General features: G+C 51.0%; 1 protein-coding gene across 3 annotated transcripts in view; it reads right to left on the minus strand.

Annotated features, from left to right (window-relative positions):
* Positions 1 to 1,835: 1,835 nt before the first annotated feature.
* PGPEP1 (pyroglutamyl-peptidase I) overlaps positions 1,836 to 19,985 on the minus strand; it is a 28,756-nt gene continuing 10,606 nt past the window's right edge. For 2 of the 3 annotated variants that reach the window (XM_027038394.2, XM_015065585.3), the window contains exons 3-5: positions 13,388 to 13,504; positions 10,202 to 10,434; positions 1,836 to 6,288 (exon numbers count right to left, since the gene is read on the minus strand). In XM_027038394.2, coding sequence (XP_026894195.1) covers positions 6,096 to 6,288; positions 10,202 to 10,434; positions 13,388 to 13,504 — 543 coding nt within the window. In that variant the 3' untranslated portion in view covers positions 1,836 to 6,095. Of the gene's footprint in view, positions 6,289 to 10,201; positions 10,435 to 13,344; positions 13,505 to 19,985 lie in introns of those variants that run through there. The other variant, XM_027038395.2, reaches the window with a different exon arrangement.

The following is a 19,985-nucleotide window of genomic DNA, read 5'->3' on the forward strand; positions in this document are numbered from 1 at the left end:
TTAACATTATCCTGACCCCCCAGGATCCTGTGAGTCTGCTTTAACATATAAAAATTCCTTTGGAAACTTCCTTTATCTCAACTCCCCCAAGATATATGCTGGCAATCATACTCCAAGCATACGGCCCTCTGATATACATCTGAAGGGTTTCATGACTGAGGTTTTACTAATCGGTAACAAATGACGTTTTCCAAACAACACCGAGGCCCTCCAGGCCCTGGAAACCTTGCTTCCAAAATACCTTAGAGATTTGCTCTATCCCTAACCCCCTCCCAACCCAAAGGTCTATAATGAGTTACCCATCACAATCCCAGTACAGCTCTTTCTGCCCACAGGTCCTGTCCCCGCGGTTTAATAAAATCCCCTTTTTTGCACCAAAGATATCTTCAAGAATTCTTTCTTGGCTGTCAGCTCTGAACTCCCCATCACCCCAAAACCCCATCGTCCAAGCCCCTGATCTCCAAGTAAGACTGAGAATGTCCAGGCGAGAGCTGACGGAAACTATTGAATGGGGCCAACAGAGACTTCTCCAAGCCTTACCCTCTAATGAGCCTCCCCTCATATGCCTTGACCATTCAGCTCCCTGTATGTCCCCCATCACTGCCGGATCCCCTGCACCGTACTCCTGGCCTGGAAACTGCTGGATCCCTGGTGTGTCCCCAGCCCAGGCACCAATACACAGTAGGCACTTCATAAGTGACCGATGTAGCCACAGGGAGACAGGGCTCCAGCGGTAAGGAGCAGGTGGTGTGAGGGCCTGGGCTAGAGAAGGAAGCTGGCCTTCCGGGGCTTGTCTTCCGCTCCCTGGAGACTCCGGCGCCTCCTTGCGCCCCCTGCTGGCCTCGAGATAGAACACTGAGCCCTCACCCCTTTCCCACCTCCCCCTGTAGTTTACTGCACACGTATTAAACGCCTGGAGCTGTGCTGGGTGCAGAGGACACTTCCTCTGAGGGTGCAAAGTCCTGTGTCCTCAGGGACTACAAGGAGGTGCCCCCTCCCCCGGGGCCAACATCCCCCAAGACATGTCCTTTTGGTTTCAAAAATCTATTCTTTGGGGGAGCCTGGGTGGCTCAGTTGGTCGGTTAAGCATCCAACTTTGGCTCAGGTCATGATCTCACCATTTGTGAGTTCGAGCCCCGCGCGGGGCTCTGTGCTGACAGCTCAGAGCCTGGAGCCTGCCTCGGATTCCGTGTCTCCCTCGCTCTCTGCCCCTCCCCAGCTGGTGCTCTGTCTCTGTCTCTCAAAAATAAATAAAACACACATTAGGAAAAAAAATTGTTTAAATCTATTCTTTGAAAGCCCCTGACCCTGCAGTGGCTTCATTCCTTCCGAGGACAGACATAGGGGAATGACCAAGCCCTGTCTCTGGTTCAAACTACTCAGTGCCAGAGAAGCTGGCCTGGGTTCACTTTCCTGCCTCTCCTCTCCCTGGCCATGACAAGAGGCTTCACCTGTCAGAGCCTCAGTTTCCCCATCTGTGAAAGGTCGTAATGGCACCCCCACCACAGAGTTGTGAGTGGGAATATTGCACACGCCGGGAGTCTAAACGATCATGACTCAAACCCCAGCACCACCACACCCCCTTGCTGTGGGACAGTAGGCAAGTTACTTGATCTCTCTGTGCATCAGAACAGAGGCATTGGGTTGTGAGGAGGGAGACCATTCTGTACAGAAACCCCCTCATCATTATCCACTCAGCACACTCACAACAGCCACCACAAAGTGGGCACCAAGGACAGAAATCCCAGTGAGTCAGAGCCCCCTGTGCCCACTGATACCCTCAGGCTGGGGATGACCCCGGTGGCTGCTAATGTCTCACAAAGACACACAAGAAATCACATATTTCAACTGTTTTATTTGCTTTCTGGGGTGTCAAGATTGGGATGTCCCAGAGCCCAGCCCCCAGCAAAGTCCGACAGACCCCTCCCCAGCCAGGGGTCCCAGCCAGGAGGGTTTCGGACAAGGCACTCACAGGAACTCTGGGGGTCAGGGAGAAGCCACCCTGAGGGTGCAGGGGCCAGGCCCACCTTGGGGGACAGAAAATGCAGTTACCTTCGGTGGGAAAGGTTTTTCCTAAAGAGAGATACAGGATGAGATAGAAACCTGAGATGTTAACGGAGCCCCAGAAACATGCCAGGTACCCCTAGGGCAGGCAAAAGCCAAGTCTGCTTCCCAAGATCCCGATGTAGCTTCCTTGGCATCTGGGGATGCCACACGCCCGGGAAGCACAGAGCCCAATTCCAAACTGGCTTTCTCTGTGATTTCCTGGAGACAAAGTGTGTCAGTCACAAAAGTCACTCGCTCCAGACCCCACCTCTGCAAGTGGCTCCGGTGACCCTGGCCTGGGCCCTGGGGTCCAGAGCCTGGGGTCCAGAGCCTGGGGTTACTTCTCTCTTTCTCATCTCGTCCCCTTTCTCTGTGCCCCGTGCTTATTAGAGAGGCAGGCACTTCTGTGGGTCTCCAGGCAGCTGAAAGGAAGGCTTGGTGAGGAGAGAGAAGGGGAGAAATGGGTTTGGCAGGAGGAGCACCTCAGGGCTGGAACAGGTCCCCCAGAGACCTGGGAGCCCGTGACACTCAGCTTGTGACAACTGCCCATGAACTGGAGGACAGAGTCTCTTAGCAGAAATGTTCAGCATCCACCCGAGACGTGGATGTCAGCAAATGGCCTCCCACCCCAAAGAGCCATGCTGCCATGGGTGTGAGGGGGTCCGTGGCCTTTAATGTGCTTCCTCACCACAAAAATAGAGATGTTCTCCCTCCCAGTCAGCAGGTCCAGGCCCTTTTGAGGCACTTGTGCCTGGGGAAGGGACGTGCACTCTGGGATATAAAAACAAAAGCCCTTTTCGGCTTCCCGGAGTCAATGGATACAGTGGGGGATTCGTGGCCACGAGGAGCCACCTGGCAACGCGGTGGCCTGCCTCCGCCTGTATGACCACCAACGTCCCCACATCCGCTGCAGGCTCACGCGTGCGCTTTCGAGGGTCTCGGGGTGGAGGCTGGGGCCATGGAGAAGAATGGGGCTTTGTCCCACTCTCCCCAGAGGGGACTTTTGGGTTTAAACACTCCAAGGGGTGGGGAGGTCAAAGGTCAACAGTCTAGACAGTGGCAGCAGAACAGAGGCTGGTGGGGTGGGCGGATTTCCAGGAGCAGCTCCCCTCCCTGGCCCAGTCGCCCTCGGGGGACACAGGCATGCGGGTGCGCACACACACACACACACACACACACACACACACACACCCCAGCGGGCCTGGCTTCCTGGCAGAAACTTCTAAGACAACAAAAAGGCATCCTGAACCTACTTTTCCTGCCATCCCCCTGAGCAGGCCCTTTCTGTTCCAGAAGTCACTGTGCCAGCAAAGAGCAAGGCAGCTGAAAACTCTTTGCCTTGCTGAAACTATTGCAATCTGACATTTCCCCCAAAGACCTGGCACCACCTGGGAAGCCATGACCTCCGTCCCCCCCACCTGGCCCTGACCTCTGTCCCCCACCTGGCCCTGTCTCTCCCAGTGGCCAAGGGACCTTTGGCTGTTCCTTGACCAGACCAGGCGGGCCAGGTGGTACAAACCCAGGCCACCGACTCAAATTCCTGCTTCTTGCCACCTTTCCTTCTCTCCAACCACGCCTTCTTGTTTCTTTTTCAAGCTACACCCTCAAGTACATACCACTGACCTTCTTTTTGGTGAGGAGGGGGGAGCCAAAGGGGCTGAGAGAAGAAGAAAGGTATGAGGTGCAGAGGCTCTGGCACCTTAAAGGACATGCCATCACCAGACACCCAGATGACTGTTGCCGTCCCCATCCCCCACCTCGGCACCCCGCCATGGGGGCCCAGGGAGAGGCGCCTCCCCACTGACCCTACAAGATTCCCCCAACAGCCTTCCCACCACATCCCTCTGCCCATCTTTCTGCCACTAACACCCGCTGCACCCACCTCTCAGCATCTCCCCTCCACACGCGGCTAAGCCACTTCACAGAGCCATCCCCCTGCCCCATTCCGCGTGCCCCCCTCCCCCTGAGCCTCCGCAAATGATGAGGGAGGAAGAACGGGGCTTGGTCCTCCCTTCTCACACAAGGACATTTTAGTCCAAGGCCCGATAAATGCGGACAGACACGCCACGGAGGGAACAGGTGAGTCTGCCCCAAACTGGACGATCAAAGAGCTGGCAGGAAGTGGGTGAAATGTCCAATGGTTGTCTGATTAAATAAGAATGAGCGAAATGCTCTGCATCGTGGACAAGGAGAGGATTCCAGCTGGACTGGATGAGAAAATCTAAAACCATTGCCGGAACACAAAAATGACATACGTACACTCAACAATGATCGGACAATAAGTTATACCTCTAACTTTCTGAATCACGTGGTGCTTCACACAGAGAGGCAAAATGAAGACAAAAGAAGGATGGAAATGCGGAGTTTGGGGATGGTGCGTCTGGGTTCCAGTGGGTATCCAGCTAAGCACAGACGTGGCTCATCTCCAGGAACGCCCCACCCCTTCCCTCCCCATCTTGCCTGGATTCATTTCCTCCTCCGACACCTGCAGATCGGACCTTTGGGGAACCGAGCTAACCCATGAGCCTCGAGCTCCCCATATTCAGAAGAGCCGCAATTTCTGCTCACAGAATCCCACGCTGCAGATTTCTCGGGAGACTACAAACTCAGACTGGGGATGCGAAAGGGACATTTCTGGTAGAAGGCAGGCGGGCATGGAGAAACAGTCCCAATCATTTCAACCTGCCAGCCATGGTCCACACCCATTGCCAAGTGCCGGCCCCAAGTCACCCACTTCTCTCCACTCCCCCATCCAGAGGAAACCCAGGACTCCGAACATGCATTTAACTCGGAAACCCATCAACCCGGCTTCCCAGCGACACAGCAGCTCAGCAGAGGCAGGACCTCCCCTGGCCATCGGAACAAGAGGGGAAGAAGGTGAAGGTTGAAGAAAACAAAACAACACAAAACAAAGCAAAACCCTCATCTGTTTTCAAAAGAACTGCATGCTGGGAAACACCGACACGCTCCAACACGGCATCAGATTCCAGCACACCTCACACTTAGGGGCATGATAAAACCACACAGTCCCCCAAAGTAGTAGATCCCTTCCCGAATGGGTGTTTTCCTCAGTTGGCTTCCTGACTGCTGTGGTCGTTCTCTCCCTCTGACCGGTAATCAAGGTCCAGCTGGGTGGCGTTATTCTCATCCCCGGCTGGCAAGTTCAAAGCTGCCAGGGAGTGAGATCAAAATTTACTCCTGAGTCCTGGGCGCGGCTCCAAAACCATCCACACAAAAGCCCCCTGGCTGCTTCGCCACCCTCGTGCTCAGACACGCCAGCACACAAGGAGTTCGGCCAACTCCGGCCCCCAGGCCCCATTCTGCCCCCACCGCCACGAGGAGAGCAGTAAGCTGGTCCCCAGCACCAAGTCCGCAAAAATCCAGGCCAGATGTGCGGTGGGTTTGCAGCTGCTATAAATTTTTACACATTAAAAAAAAAAAAAAAAAAACAGTCATGTGCACGTCAAAATGACAAGGTCTGCTTTCCACTGGCAGCCCCGCTCCAGAGTAAGAGAGACAGAGAGAGAGAGAGAGAGAGAGAGAGAGGAGAAAGAAAGAAAGAAAAAAAAAAAAGCCCCTGCCATATCCCAAGGCAGCCCTTTCCAGGGCTGTCCAGGCTGTTGGGACATGAATCAGGACAAAGACATTTCAAGGAGTTTTTAAGTTTGGGAAAAACCAGTCATGGACGGGGGGAACACCGGAATCCCTTCACCGGAGACTTAGGCAGGTGAACAGGGGGCCCCAGCTGCGGGATCAAAGAGCCCAGATCCACTCGGCCAGGATTCCCCGTGGAGATCGGGACCCACGGGCTTCCCGGCCACCGTGGCGGTGTCCCCTAAAGCAAAGGGCAATAGAGGAAAAATCCTCAGCCACCCCTTGCAAACCGACCAGCCCTTTTGCGGAGAAAAAGGAAGAGGTGTGTAAGTCGGGATATTGATCCAAATCAGATCCCCAGCTGTCAGGCGTATCCTCCTTGGCCAGGCCCCAGAAGGCAGCTGTCCCTCCCAGGGTCCCTAGTGGGACGAGGTCTTGGGAGGCCTAAGAGGCTCTCAGTGTTTGTGGCGACAGTTGATTTTGCCTTCTGACTGCTCCAGGACGTCCAGCATCTCCTCGATGATGGCCCGCAGCGCCCTGCCCAGCTGGTCTGCGTTGTACGGCTTGCCCAGCGGGGGCACGTGAACGAAGGCTGAGCGGCCATGACTCTGGTACAGAGAGGTGTAGTAGGTGAAATCGCAGAGGTACCTACGTTGCAGGGCATGGCGGTGGGGGGGTGGCAGAAGGGAGACCAAAACAGGGTCAGAGAGTCAGTACACAGACTAACAGGACAGCCTCCATCCAGATCTACCGTAAGACCCCCAACCTCGCCAGAAAGCCACAGGATGGAACACCGACTGCTTCACCCTCCCCAGGCTGGCAAAAACGAAAAACCCCGATAACCTCGTGTGCTGGTGTGTATGTGAGGAAGGAGGCAGTATGAGATGCTACCAGTGGCGATGCAAATTGCCCCAGGGGGAAAATTGGGCAGGCTAGTATATCACAAATGCCCAGACTTCGTGACATATTATTTCTGGTTTTTGGAATCTATCTTCAGAAGCCATTGGCATGAGGGCACAGGAAAGACCAACAAGGCATTTGCTGCATTGTTAAGTAGAAAAGTCGAAAAATGGGAAGTAACCTGCCCCGGTCTGAATGTCCAGCCTCAAATTCACTATTGAAGCCCCTAACTCCCGATGTGATAGTCTTAAGAGGTGGGGCCTTTGGGACGTGAAAGCCCCTCGTGAATGGGGTTAGGGCCCTTATAAAAGAGACCCCAGAGAGCTATCTCCCTCCTCCTGCCGCAGCACTAAGGGGGCTGCAGCCCAGCGGGAGGTCTTCATTAGAACAGGACCGGACCAGTGCCTTGATCTTCAACTTCCCAGCCTCCAAAAGTGTAAGCAATTACTTTCTGTTGTTTATAAGCCGCCCAGTATGTGGTATTTGGTTGTAGCAGCCCAAACAAGCCAGGGCGCAATCTAAACGTCCGCTGACTGAAGAGTGGCTTAATAAATCGGCTCATCCACACAAGGGAATACTATGCAGCCATCTACAAGGCACATGGTGGATCCAGAGGGAAACGGAGAATCCACCAAGACCCGTGCCGCGTGCCCACGAGTGAAACCGACGAAGAGACATCTCAAGAACATACACATCACATAACCCCAGCCGCATAAAAGCAAAACAAAATAGGACAAAAGCCTAAACTGGAGGACCAAGTGTTCACGTACCCTCGATCCCTGAACAACATGGCTTTGAACTGCAAGGGTCCCCTTACACAAGGGTTTTTTTCCAGTAAGCCCAGTGCCGTAAATGCATTTTCTTTTCCTTATGGTTTTCTTTTGTGGTTGTTGTTTGTTTTCACTTTAATTCCGGTTAGTTAACATACAGTGTGATACTAGTTTTAGGTGTACGATATAGTGATTCAACAGTTGCAGACAACCCCTGGTGCTCGTCATGACAAGTGCCCTCGCTGCTCCCCATCACCGACTTCACCCACCCCCACCCCTCCCCTCTGGGCACCACTGGGGTGTTCTCTGTAGTTAAGAGTCTGTTTCTCGGTTTGCCTCTCTCTCTCTCTTTTTCCCCTTTGCTCATTTGTTTCTTAAATTCCACATATGAGTGCAATCACATGGGATTTGTCTTTCTCTGACTGGTTTATCTTGCTGAGCATCATACTCTCTAGCTCCATCCGTGGAGTTGCAAAGGGCAACATTTCATTCTTTTTATGGCTGAATAATATCCCAGTGTGTGTGTGTGTGTGTGTGTGTGTGTGTGTGTGTGTGTGTGTATCTTCTTTCTCCACTCATCAATCAGTGGACACTTGGGCTAGCTCCCATTTCCTTATGATTTAAAAAAAAAAAAAATTTAACATTTACTTATTTTTGAGAGACAGAAAGAGGCATAACATGACCGGGGGAGGGGGAGAGAGAGAGAGATACAGAATCAGAAGCAGGCTCCAGGCTCTGAGCTGTTTGTTAGCACAGAGCCCGACGCGGGGCTCGAACTCACGAACTGCAAGACCGTGACCTGAGTTGAAGTTGGACGCTCAACCGACTGAGCCACCCAGGCGCCCCTGATTTTTTTTTTTTAATGTAAGCTCTATACCCAACGTGGGGGCCTAATCCCACTACCCCGAGATCAAGAGTCACACAGCCTACTGACTGAGCCAGCCTGGAGCCCCTCCTTATGAATTTCTTAATAACATTTTCTTTTCTCTAACTTACTTTATTGTAAGAATACAGCGCACACACACACACACACACACACACACACACACAACATACAAAATGTGTGTTAATCAACTGTTTATGTTATCAGTAAGGCTTCTGGTCAACAGTGGTCTAACAGTAGTAAAGTTTGGCAGGGGTGGGGGGAGTCAAATATTATGCAAATTTTGTATGCAGGGGGGTGACCAGCAGCCCTGCCCCCATGTTGTTCAAGGGTTACCCGTCTACGGAAAGGTGTCGGTGCATAGGAAGTTTTACAATTTAAGTCTCAGCTTTAACAGAGGGATCGCTAGGGAGAAGGAGAGAGGGCAAGAGAATTTTTCCCAGTGGGAACACATGAGAATATAGTCTGGAATTATCTGTGCCATTTGGAATTAGTTTTAAAAAACAGAATGATGGGGGCGTCTGGGTGGCTCAGGCAGTTAAGCGTCTGACTCTTGGTTTTGGCTCGGATCGTGATCTCAAGCAAGGTTTGTGAGTTCGAGCCCCGCATCGGGCTCTGCGCTGACAGCGTGGAGCCTGCTCTGGATTCTCTGTCTCCCTCTCTTTCTGCCCCTCCCCCACTCGCTCTCTATCTCTCTCTCAAAATAAATAAATCGATAAACATTAAAAAAAATAAAAACAGAATGATGGTGAATTCGGTTACTCCATTCAGTCTACTGAATCTGCCAGCCTTTGGGCTGGAGAAGTGTACAGAGTGTTGAGAAATGGAGACACCTGGTGCTGAGAGGGCATTGAACAGAGGGGACATAACTTGGTCCAGGAGATTGCAGAGCCCCCCCCCCCCCCCCCGCCTCCAAGGAAGCAACGTGCTGGAGCTAAAACCTGAAAGACACCTTATCAGAGGGAGGTGAGATCTGCACATGAGGGCAGAGGCCATATCATGTGCAAAGGCCCTGAGGCTAGAGTGAGCGTGCTGTGTTTGAGGAACTGGAGGAGGCTGGCTTGTGTGGCTGGCATGCAGTGGGGGACAGAAGAGCGAAGGCAGATGAGAGTGGAGAGGTGGGCAGGGGCCAGACCACACAGAACCTATGGATGGTGGTGGAGACAGCTTGGATTGTATTCTAGGTGCCGTGAGAGCTGCAGGAGGGATTAAGCAAGGAAGGGAACACCATCAGACTTAAGTTTATAAAAGAGCTTGTAAGAGGCTGAAGAGTTTCTTCCCGGAATGTATGTTCACCCAGAACCTCATTTGGATATAGGGGTTTTGCAGATATAGTTAGCTAATATGAAATCATACTGGCCTCAGGTAGGTCCTATATGCCATGACTGATGTCCTCATGAAAAGGTCATGTAAATACACACACAGGGAAGAAGGCCGTGTGGAGACGGAGGCAAAGATCGGGGTGATGTGGCCACAAGCCAAGGAACCCCAAGGGTTACCTGCAGACCAAAAACCGGGAGAGAGGCAGGGAACAGATTCCCCTTCAGGGCCTCCAGAAGGAGCAAACGTTGCCAACACCTTGATTTTGGACTTGTAGCCTCCAGAACTGGGAGACAACACGTTTTTGCTGTCCTAAGCTACCAAGGTGATGGTTTTTGTTACAACAGCCACAGAAAACACAAACAGAAACCAACCGCTTGGAGGAAGAGGACCCTCAGGGCCGGGGCAGAGGTGGAGAGAGGGACACCAGGGAGGCGGCCGGGGCAGCAGCGTCCAGGTGGCAGATGCTAACACCCAGAGCAGGGGAGAGGTGGGCAGATGCACACATAACGAGTCCCAGAAGCAGAATCCGTGGCACCTGTTACGTGCACGTACTTAGCCCTGAGCCTCGTGAACGGTGAGTGCTCAGCCCACAGAGGCCAAAGTCAACGCACTTGGCTTGTTCAACGCCAGCCTGGGCCGGTGGAGGAGGGAAACCACTGCTCGCAGTCACCCCAAGGTGCCCTACCTGCCGGCATCTTGGGAGATGGTCACTGACACATCCAGGCCCAGCGTGGTGACCCTCTTACACACAGCATCCATGTCGATGATGGAGTCAATGCTTTCGGGCCCGTCCTCCACGCAGCACTGGGAGCCGGGGCAGAAGCGGCAGTTGTCCAGCCCCTTGTAGCCCTTGTTATGCCCGCACTTCTCCAGTGTGACCGTGGTCGCCATGCCCGACACCCCCACATGCACCACGAGCTGCAGACAGATGGGCAGGGCCATGAGACTGGGGGTCCCCCCCACCCCAGGTGCAGGAGAGGACAGCATCCTCTCGGGGCTCTGCCTGGAGCCACGTCCTTTCTGGCCTCTTGCTGCTGGAATAGACCACACAGTCGGCCCCACACAAAGGTATAGGCCAAGCGAAACACGCAAGGCTGTAAAACATGCAACGGTGTTCACTGCAACTGTGTTAATACAATCAAATACCAGAAACAACCTCCTTAGCCGTTAGGAGGGGGTTGGCTGGATACGTTACGGAGTTAACATGCCAAGAGCAGTTCTATACAGGATGACCTTCAAGACTTATTGCCAAATGCAAAAGACATGGTGTAACTTTCAGGGATCGAAGCGAAAGAGGTAATAACCTGTCAGTGATCACGTCAGGGTTTTGCATAAAAATGAGAAAAAAGTATCAAGGCACTAGAATAATAATAGGAGGGCAGTCATGTCAATTACTAAAATCTACCCAGCCGTTAATGTGATATAAGGGAGGATTTTTAATGACCTACATAATAAAATGCTCACAACAAAATATTTATAACAAGCAGGACACCAGATTAAGTACAGTCGAATTTCAACTATTACTTATTATTTGTGTATATGCTTACACCCAGAGAGGGCACTGTAAGAAAATATATAAACATTTTTTTTTTTTTTAACTTTTAAAATGTTTATTCCTGAAAGAGAGAGAGAAAGGGCATGAGCAGGGGAGGGGCAGAGAGAGAGGGAGACACAGAATCTGAAGCAGGCTCCAGGCTCTGAGCCGTCAGCACAGAGCCCGACGCGGGGCTCGAACTCATGGACCGTGAGATCACGACCTGAGCTGAAGTCGGACGCTCAACTGACTGAGCCACCCAGGCGCCCCTGTTCTTATATCTTTTAAGTGTGGCTAGTAGAAGATGTAAAGTGTCCAGCAGAAGGGAGTGATGATGTCTAATGGGCCATAATGCTGGAGAATCTAACTCTTTGGAGTCACAAGGTTAGTTGATTCACTACCGGATGCCCCACATCTGGCACTGTCCTATCTGGAGTTCCATAAATTGAATATTGGTGAATGTGAAAACAAAGCAGCAGCTGTTGTATAATGAGCTGCAAGGTGATACCCCCACAAAAAAAAAAAAAAAAAAGAGCCCTGTCCTAATTGCCTGGAAATCGCGACTGTGACCTCATTTGGAAAAAGGGTCTTCATCGATGTAAGTGAGTAAAGGATCTCTTGACGAGATCTTCCTGGATTATCTGGGTGAGCCGCAAATCCAATGACAAATGTCCGTAAAAGAGACACGTGAAGAAAAGCCAGAGACAGAGAGGAGGAGAAGCCCACGTGACCACAGAGGGAGAAGCTGGAAGAGACCCCAAATGACCCTCCCCTGAGAGAGAGTATAGCTGCTGAGGCCTTGACTTTGGATTTCTGTGCCTCCAGAAACGTGAGACTACATTTCTGTGGTCCGAAGTTTACGGCCAATTCTTATAGCAGCCGCAGGAACCCAGTCCACGCAGGTTGTTGAAACAGCACATGCGTGTGCATACTAACATACATGCACACGCGTGTGTGCAGATACGTGTGTGAGTGATAAAATGGCAATAATCATGGTGCCACTTAACCAGGCAGGGGTGATTCTCTACGGTCGGAAAAATTTTTCAAAACATGTTCATGCTTTAGGGTATTTTTATTTGTTTAACTAGGAAAAGGCAGGACTGCACAGAAAAAGCAGAAGAGGGATGCCCGGGTGGCTCAGTCGGTTAAGCGGCCGACTTCGGCTCAGGTCACGATCTCGCGGTCCGCGAGTTCGAGCCCCGCGTCGGGCTCTGTGCTGACCTCTCAGAGCCTGGAGCCTGTTTCAGATTCTGTGTCTCCCTCTCTCTCTGCCCCTCCCCCCGCTCATGCTCTGTCTCTCACTCTCTGTCTCTCGGAAATAAATAAACATTTAAAAATTTTTTTAAAGAAAAAGCAGAAGAAAATGTCCATTGACAGAACCTTTGGTCACGTCTCACTAAGCCTCCAGGTCCCCCTCTCACAAGGGACAAAGTCCACTTGAGACTCGACAGGAGGGCTCATTAGGAAGGAAGTTTCCACTGGACGGCCCTGGAAAATCTGCAAGGCAGGCTAGTGTGGGAAGCTGGGTGGGGCGCCCACGGGTGACCAGTTACCTCACTTATCAGAGACACCACCCAGGTAACTTCCCAGGCAACTTCCACTCCTGACCCCTTGGAGTCACGTGTGTCTGTGGTGGGAGAGTGTGGCTCCTTCTTGTCTGGCCTCCATTACACCACATCACAGCTCCCTCCCATACTCATTGTCCCCTTGTGGAACCCCCTTTCAAGAGGTTCGGAGAGAGGTGAGACCACCCACTGGCCACCAGAGGAGGCATGTGACCAGGCTTCACGAATCAGAGCACTCCTCCCTCCAACCCCCAGCCATAGTGATTGGCTCAGGGACTGGCAGGGGACCCCGGTGGCCAGTGAGAATCAGCCATGGACTCTGGGCAATTATCAAAAGGAAAGATGTTTTCTTTCCGCTGAGGGGCTGAGTCGGTAGGGTATCGGCCAGCAGCCACCGAGGCACAAAGCAAAGCCGAAGGGCCAAGAGGGATGGCTGATAACACTGGGCGAGTGCCTGGATCAAGCTATACCTGAAGCTTACCAGCGTTTGTGCTTAAGCTGAGTTAAGGTGTGCTTTGACTGTCACCTATAACTAAATGGGTCGTGAGTGACACAGAACTCCAGAGGGACGGAGCCAGGCTCGGTGGGGTCGCAGATGTTTGCACTCCTCCCTCGCATCCACGGGTAACCCGGGAAAGTGTGGCCCTTTGGGGGACAAGGCCATGGCATCGGCCATGTGATTGAAGCAGGAACAAAGCCACACAAATCATCCACGTGCGGGGTGCCCACCTGCAGGTCCTGATGAGGAAGCACCTGCCTTCGCCCCACTCACCTGTGGGCTGTGCTTCTCCCACAGGGCAGGGATGAGCCTCTGGACCGTCTTGTACTCGACTGGAATCTCATACACGTGTAGGTCCACGCTGTCGCCAAGCCCTAGCTTCTCCAGCTCCTGGAAGGGAGACGAGAGGGAGTGTTGTGGCATTGGGTGAGGGCTGCAGGGTTAATGCATTCCCAGGGGGTAAACTGACCCGTCCTCAGAAAGCAGGTGGGGCTCCAGACTCAGTGTGCAGAGTGGAAGGAAAGGTGCGCGTGCTGGCCCAGCCCCAAAGCTCCTCCCTCGCTCCCCTCCCCGCTCCCTCTTCTCAAACTCTCTCTGTATCTCCATGGGCAGCAGCATAACGCTGCGGCCTTTGAAGCTGGGCGCCCCGGTGTGAACCCTGTGTGATCTTGGGCAACTTACTTAACCTCTCTGAGCCTGTTTCCTCATCCATAAAATGGGGGTAAAAGAGTCGTTTTTTCACAAGGTAGCTGTAAGAATTAAACGAACGCATACACGCTAATAGTTCCAAGAAATGCTCGGCACATCGTATGCGCTCAGATAATGTCGGCTCCCATTACGACTATTATCTTTGTTATTTGTTACTATACTTTCCCCTTCATTATACCTGATGAGAATTATTTATAGACTTGACGCATGCCACACATAGCAGGATCTCGGTTCACGTCCACAGGTGGACCCAACCCCTTAGGGACCCTCTAACAATCTTGAGCATGAGGTGGCTTAAAAACATCATGAGGGGCGCCCGGGGGGGGGCCTAGTCGGTGAAGCGTCCAACTCTTGATTTCGACTCAGGTCATGATCTCACGTTCGTGGGTTCGAGCCCCGCATCGGGCTCTGGGCTGACAGCGGCGAGCCTGGAGCCTGCTTCCGATTCTGTCTCCCCCTCTCCGCCCCTCCGCTGCTCGTGCTCTCTCTCTTTCTCTCTCAAAGAACAAAGAAACATTAAAAAAAAATTTTTTTTTAACTGATACTCTGAATGATGAATAATGACCACTGCAGGATCGTTTCCTATCATTCTCAGATCGCGCGCAGTGGTTGGAAAACGCTACCACTGGTGGATGTGGGGTCCCAGACAAAGCCTTTTTTGCATGCCCTTGGCTTCGCCGAATTCATTCATTGCGGGCGAGTTCTTGCATCCCCTAACGTGGCTTCAGGGCTACTTTATCTGGTTGCCTTGACCTTGCTATCCACGCTGTCCCAACTCCACGCTCATTTGACCGCAGTTGCTGGAGAGCATCCAACACCTGGAAAGGCAGGTCCCTTCTCACCGACAGAGAATTCCCAACTGCCCCCCCCCCCCCAAGAGGGTGCGTCAAGGTCACCTGGAGACAAGACACCAAGGGGGTGGCGGGCATGGTGTACTTGTATGGGAAATCTCATTTAAGTTTATTTTATTCATTTTGAGAGAGAGAGAGAGAGACAGAGAATCCAAAGCAGGCTCTGCACTAATAGCACGGAGCCCGACATGGGGCTCAAACTCACAAACCGTGAGATCACGACCTGAGCTGAAATCAAGAGTCGGACGCTTAACTGACTGAGCCACTTGGGTGCCCCAAATCATTGGGTCTTCTTTTTTTTATTTCTTTTTTTTTTTTTAATTTTGAGAGAGAGAGATAGAGAGCGCATGCGCGCGCGCAAGTGGGGGAGGGGCAGAGAGGATCTGGGCAGCTGATCACTCACTGCCCCACGCGGGACTCAAACTCCCAAATGGTGAGATCATGACCTGAACCAAAGTTGGACACTCAACTGACTGAGCCACCCAGGCTCCCCCCCATGTGGGGGGAGTCTTAAACTCCAGCACAGGGGACTGAGACCCCATCCCTGTCACCAAGCCCAGTGATCAGAAAGAACCTCCCCACCCCCACCCCCGAAGAAGTCCCAGGGCCAGACAGAGGGCAGATCTGCTCGCTCAACACTGGTGCACAGGTGGAGCGCAGGCCGCTGCTGGGGCAGGTGGTTGCGAGGTGAGGGGGTGACATTTTGGGTGAAATCCATTTCAAAACATTTCACATATCCTTAAGAGAAACTTGGCAGCATATTTCATTTCTCTTATTATAATTTTTTTCTCTCGGTCATTAGTATATTTACTCTCACGTTCCTTTTTCATCTAAGCCTCAACTTCCCGGACTGTGAAATGGGATCAGGGAGACATTCTCTAAAGGGTGTGGGGATTTGGAGACGAAGCAGGCACGGAGCTCGCCAGCGAACTGTCACGCCGTCACGCGCCCCCCGCCCCCCCAGAAGGCTTTACGTCCTGAGCCCTGTTTCCATTCCCACAATTTCATAAACACTCACCCGCCTGCTACGTGCCACACACCCAGGGGGATTGTTTTGAATGGCCACACAAACACGGACAGACGATCCTTCGCTTGAGCATTTTTCATAGTAAAATGAACGCTCCCAACGATTACTATCGGTAGGGCTCTCTCATATTATTCCCAGATCTCACTCGGGGGTTGAAAAGGCTACCCCGGTGGATGTCAGAGAGTCCCATGGGTGGGATTTATGGGATACGCCAGGTTTTGTTTGGCAGTTTGGAGACTCAAACCCCATGGTCTCCCACCCTACGCCGCCCCAACGGCTTGCCTCCCAAGGCGAAATCTAAAATCACATCACACCCTTCCCCTGCTCACTCTGCTGTTTCCTGCCACACCCAGAATAAAAATCCTAACTCCCGCCGTCATCCATGAGGCCCATAAACCAGACGCTGCCAATTTCCTTGCCCTTCTCTCCCTTCTCCCTCCCAACCCTCCCCACCCCCCACCCACCACCCCCATTTGGCTAACTTCACTCCGGCCATGTGGCCTCCCACATACCAGACTCACTCCTGCCTCAGGGCCTTTGCACTGGCTGTTCTCACTACATGGAACATTCTTCCCCTTACTTTCCCGTCAGTCAACTCTCTCCTTAGCCTTCATGTCTCAGCCTCCTGACAAGCACTTGACACTTTTACAAGCACCCCTTTGCACACTCCCTCAGCCCCGCAGAATGGTGTCCTTTCTATAGCACAGGGCACGCACAAGGTAGGTGCTTGCGAATACTGGCTGAGCAACTGAGCAGCTCAAGCATAGACCGAAATAAATATAGACCTAAGTGCCTCACTTTCCTCAACTACAAAATAGAGGTTTGGACTAGCTGCTAGCTGGGACCCTCTCTTTTCTTTCCATCCTTTCCTACATTGAAAAGCAGGTCCTGGGGGGGCGCCTGGGGGGCTCAGTTGGTTAAGCATCCGACCCTTGATTTCGGCTCAGGTCATGACCTCACAGTTCGTGGGATCAGGCCCCGCGTCGGGCTCTGCGCTGACCATGCAGAGCCTGCTTGGGATTCTCTCTCCCTCTCTCTCTGCCCCTCCCCTGCTTGCGAGCTCTCTCTCTCAAAATAAATAAATAAATACACTAAAAAAAAAAAAAAAAAAAAAAAGTAGCTCCTGGGACACCTGACGGGCTCAGTTGGAAGAGCATGCAACCCTCGCTCTTGGGGTCATGAGTTCAAGTCCCATGTTGGGTGCAGAGATTACTTACATAAGTAAAACTTGGAAAATAAGTAACTAAAAGTACCTCCTCAATAGAAGAGGTAGAGACGGCCGGAGCATCCATCAGTGGATAAAAGGATGAAGAAACAAAATGTGGTCTAGCCACACAGTGGAATATTATTCAGCCACGAAAAGGAACAGAGCCCTGACCCGTGCTTCAGTGTGGATGACCATGAAAGCACAATGCGGACTGAAAGAAGCCAGACACAAAAGGTCACACGGCATATGATTTCTGTCTATGAAATGTCCAGAAGAGCCAAATCCACAGGCACAGAAAGTAAATTAGTGGTAGTCACGGGCTGGAGAAGGGCGGATGGGGAGTGGCTGCTGATGGGACAGGATTTCCTTTAGGGGGATGGGAATGTTCTGGAACCAGAGACAGGTGGGGGGTGTACAACATTGTGAACATAGTAAATGTCCCTGAACTGTTCATTTTAAAATGGTTAATTTTATGTTATGTAAGTTTCATCTACATAAACAAAAAGAGAAAAAAAGTGGCTCTTGAAGGCATGGATGGTGGAGGGTAGGAGTCAGGGGCACAGCCTCCAGAGCCGGAGGCTCTGGCCACGTTTGCTCCTTCTTCCTACCACTTACTGGCTGAGAGACCTTCGGTAAGTCATTCACCCTCTCTGTGCCTCAGTTTTCTCATCTGTAAATGGGATTAACAAGAGTACCCATGTCATAGGGAGGAAAAATACAACACACACATAAGGCAGAGTCTAAAACCTGCTCAAAAGATGTTAACTTAAATTGCATTTTAAAACATGTATGTGCTTCCTTTAAAAAAAAAAAAAAAAGCACCATTTCTTCCTGGCTAAAACGGAGCCTCCAGAATTAGATTCCCTGCCGCTCCCCCCAATCTGGAACAACTGGAAACAAATAGACAAAATGTGTAAAATAACACTTTTCAGACATTGAGGCATCAAAGCTGGGGTTCTAGAAAAGGTAAGAAGGCTACAGTTTGCAGAGAAGAGTCCTAGAAAGAAGATAGCTGGGGGGAGGAGGGGGGAGGGGAAAGGGAGAGCCTGATCAATGCAGACATCTTTTGAGAGTTTGAGAACTTAATGGGCATATAGGTGTGCCAAGACCAGGGACTGAGCCTTGAAAGGAGCAAAGGGTGTGAATCAGCCAGAGTGGAAAAACTTCATAAGGAAGTAGAGAAAAATTAGCCCCAGCATAAAGACTATTCTGGTCCTGCCTAAAACAAACAAACAAACAAACAAACAAACAAAAAAACAAAAACCACAACTTAACAGCAAGGCTGGAAAGGATCAAACTGTTTCCAGCAACTTAACTGTATCCCAGAGCAAAGCTCAAGAATATTTCGAGGAAATAAAAAGGCATCCAGCGGGCCACAAGGTAAAATTCAGGTCTGGCAGGAAAGTGAAACTTACCAGACAAGCAAAAAAAAAAAAAAAAAAAAAAAAGGCAGTAAACTACAACCCTTAATGAAGAGAAAAATCAATCAACAGAAACAGTCCAGGAACAACAGAGATGATAGAATTAATTAGTAGATAAGGACATTAAAGAGCAGGGTTTTTTTAATTTTTTTTTAAGTTTTTTTTTTTTTTTTTTATTGGGGCGCCTGGGTGGCTCAGTCGGTTAGGCGTCCGACTTCGGCTCAGGTCATGATCTCACGGTTCGTGGGTTCGAACCCCGAGTCGCGCTCTGTGCTGACCGCTCAGAGCCTGGAGCCTGTTTCAGATTCTGTGTCTCCCTCTCTCTGCCCCTCCCCCTCTCAGGCTGTGTCTCTGCCTCAAAAATAAATAAACGTTAAAAAATAAAAATAAAAAATAAGGTTTTTTATTTATTTATTTATTTTTGAGACACAGACAGAGCATGAGCAGGGAAGGGGCAGACACAGAATCCAAAGCAGACTCCAGGCTCCGAGCTGTCAGCACAGAGCCCGAAGCGGGGCTCGAACTCACAGACCGAGAGATCATGACCTGAGCCAAAGTCGGAGGCTCAACCGGCTGAGCCACCCAGGCGCCCCAAAGAACAATTTTTTAAAAATCCATACAGATCAAGTTTGAAGACCGAAATCAAAACCTGCTTTTCTGATCTCTGACCCAGCACATCCTAGAGGCAGGGGAAAAATTTGAGAATTTATAAATGAATCTTCCCCTAGTCCCTACGAAGAGACCCACTGAGCTCTTTTTTTCCTCTGAAAAACAATTTCAACAACACCAAAATCACAGACAATAAAAGAAAAACAGAGAAATTCGATTTGATAAAAATGGAAAACTTTTGTGCACCAAAGAACACAATCAACAGAGTGAAACGACAGCCCATGGAATGAGGGGAAACATCTGCAATCACGTATCTGACAAGGAATCAAAATCTTGAAGATATAAAGAATGCCTACAACTCAATAACAAGAAGAACAACAAAATTAACAACCCAGTTTTAAAACAGGCAAAGGCCGGGGGCACCTGCCTCAGTCGGTTGAGCATCCGACTCTTGATTTGGGCTCAGGTCATATGATCCCAGGGGCGTGGGCTCAAGCCCCAAGTCGGGCTCTACGCTGAGCGCGGAGACTGCTTAAGATTCTCTCTCTCCCTCTGCCCCTCTCCCCAGCTTGCGCACCCTCTCTAAAATGTTTTTTTTTTTTTAATTTAAAATAGGCAAAGGATATGTATAGACATTTCTCCAAAGAAGCTATACGAATTGCCAATGAGTACATGAAAAGATGCGCAACATTATCAGTCGTCAGGGAAATGCAGATCAAAATCCCAACAAGGGATCCCCTCATACCTGTCAGAATGGCTAATATCAAAAAGACAAGAAATAACAAGGGTTGAGGAGGACGTGGAGAAGTTGGAGCCTTTGTGCACTGCTGGTAAGAATGTAAAATGGTGCAGGGTTGCCTGGCTGGCTCAGTCAGTGGAGCACGTGACTCTTGACCTCGAGGTTGTGAGTTCAAGCCCCACCTTGAGTGGAGAGATTACTTAAAAATAAAGTCTTTGAAAAAAACCAAAAAACAAAAAACGAAAGTGAAATGGTGCAGCTGCTGTGGGAAACAGTGTGTGGTTCCTCAAAAAGTTAAACACAGAATTA

This window comes from Acinonyx jubatus, chromosome A2, assembly GCF_027475565.1.
Source record: "Acinonyx jubatus isolate Ajub_Pintada_27869175 chromosome A2, VMU_Ajub_asm_v1.0, whole genome shotgun sequence".
Lineage (NCBI taxonomy): Eukaryota > Metazoa > Chordata > Mammalia > Carnivora > Felidae > Acinonyx > Acinonyx jubatus.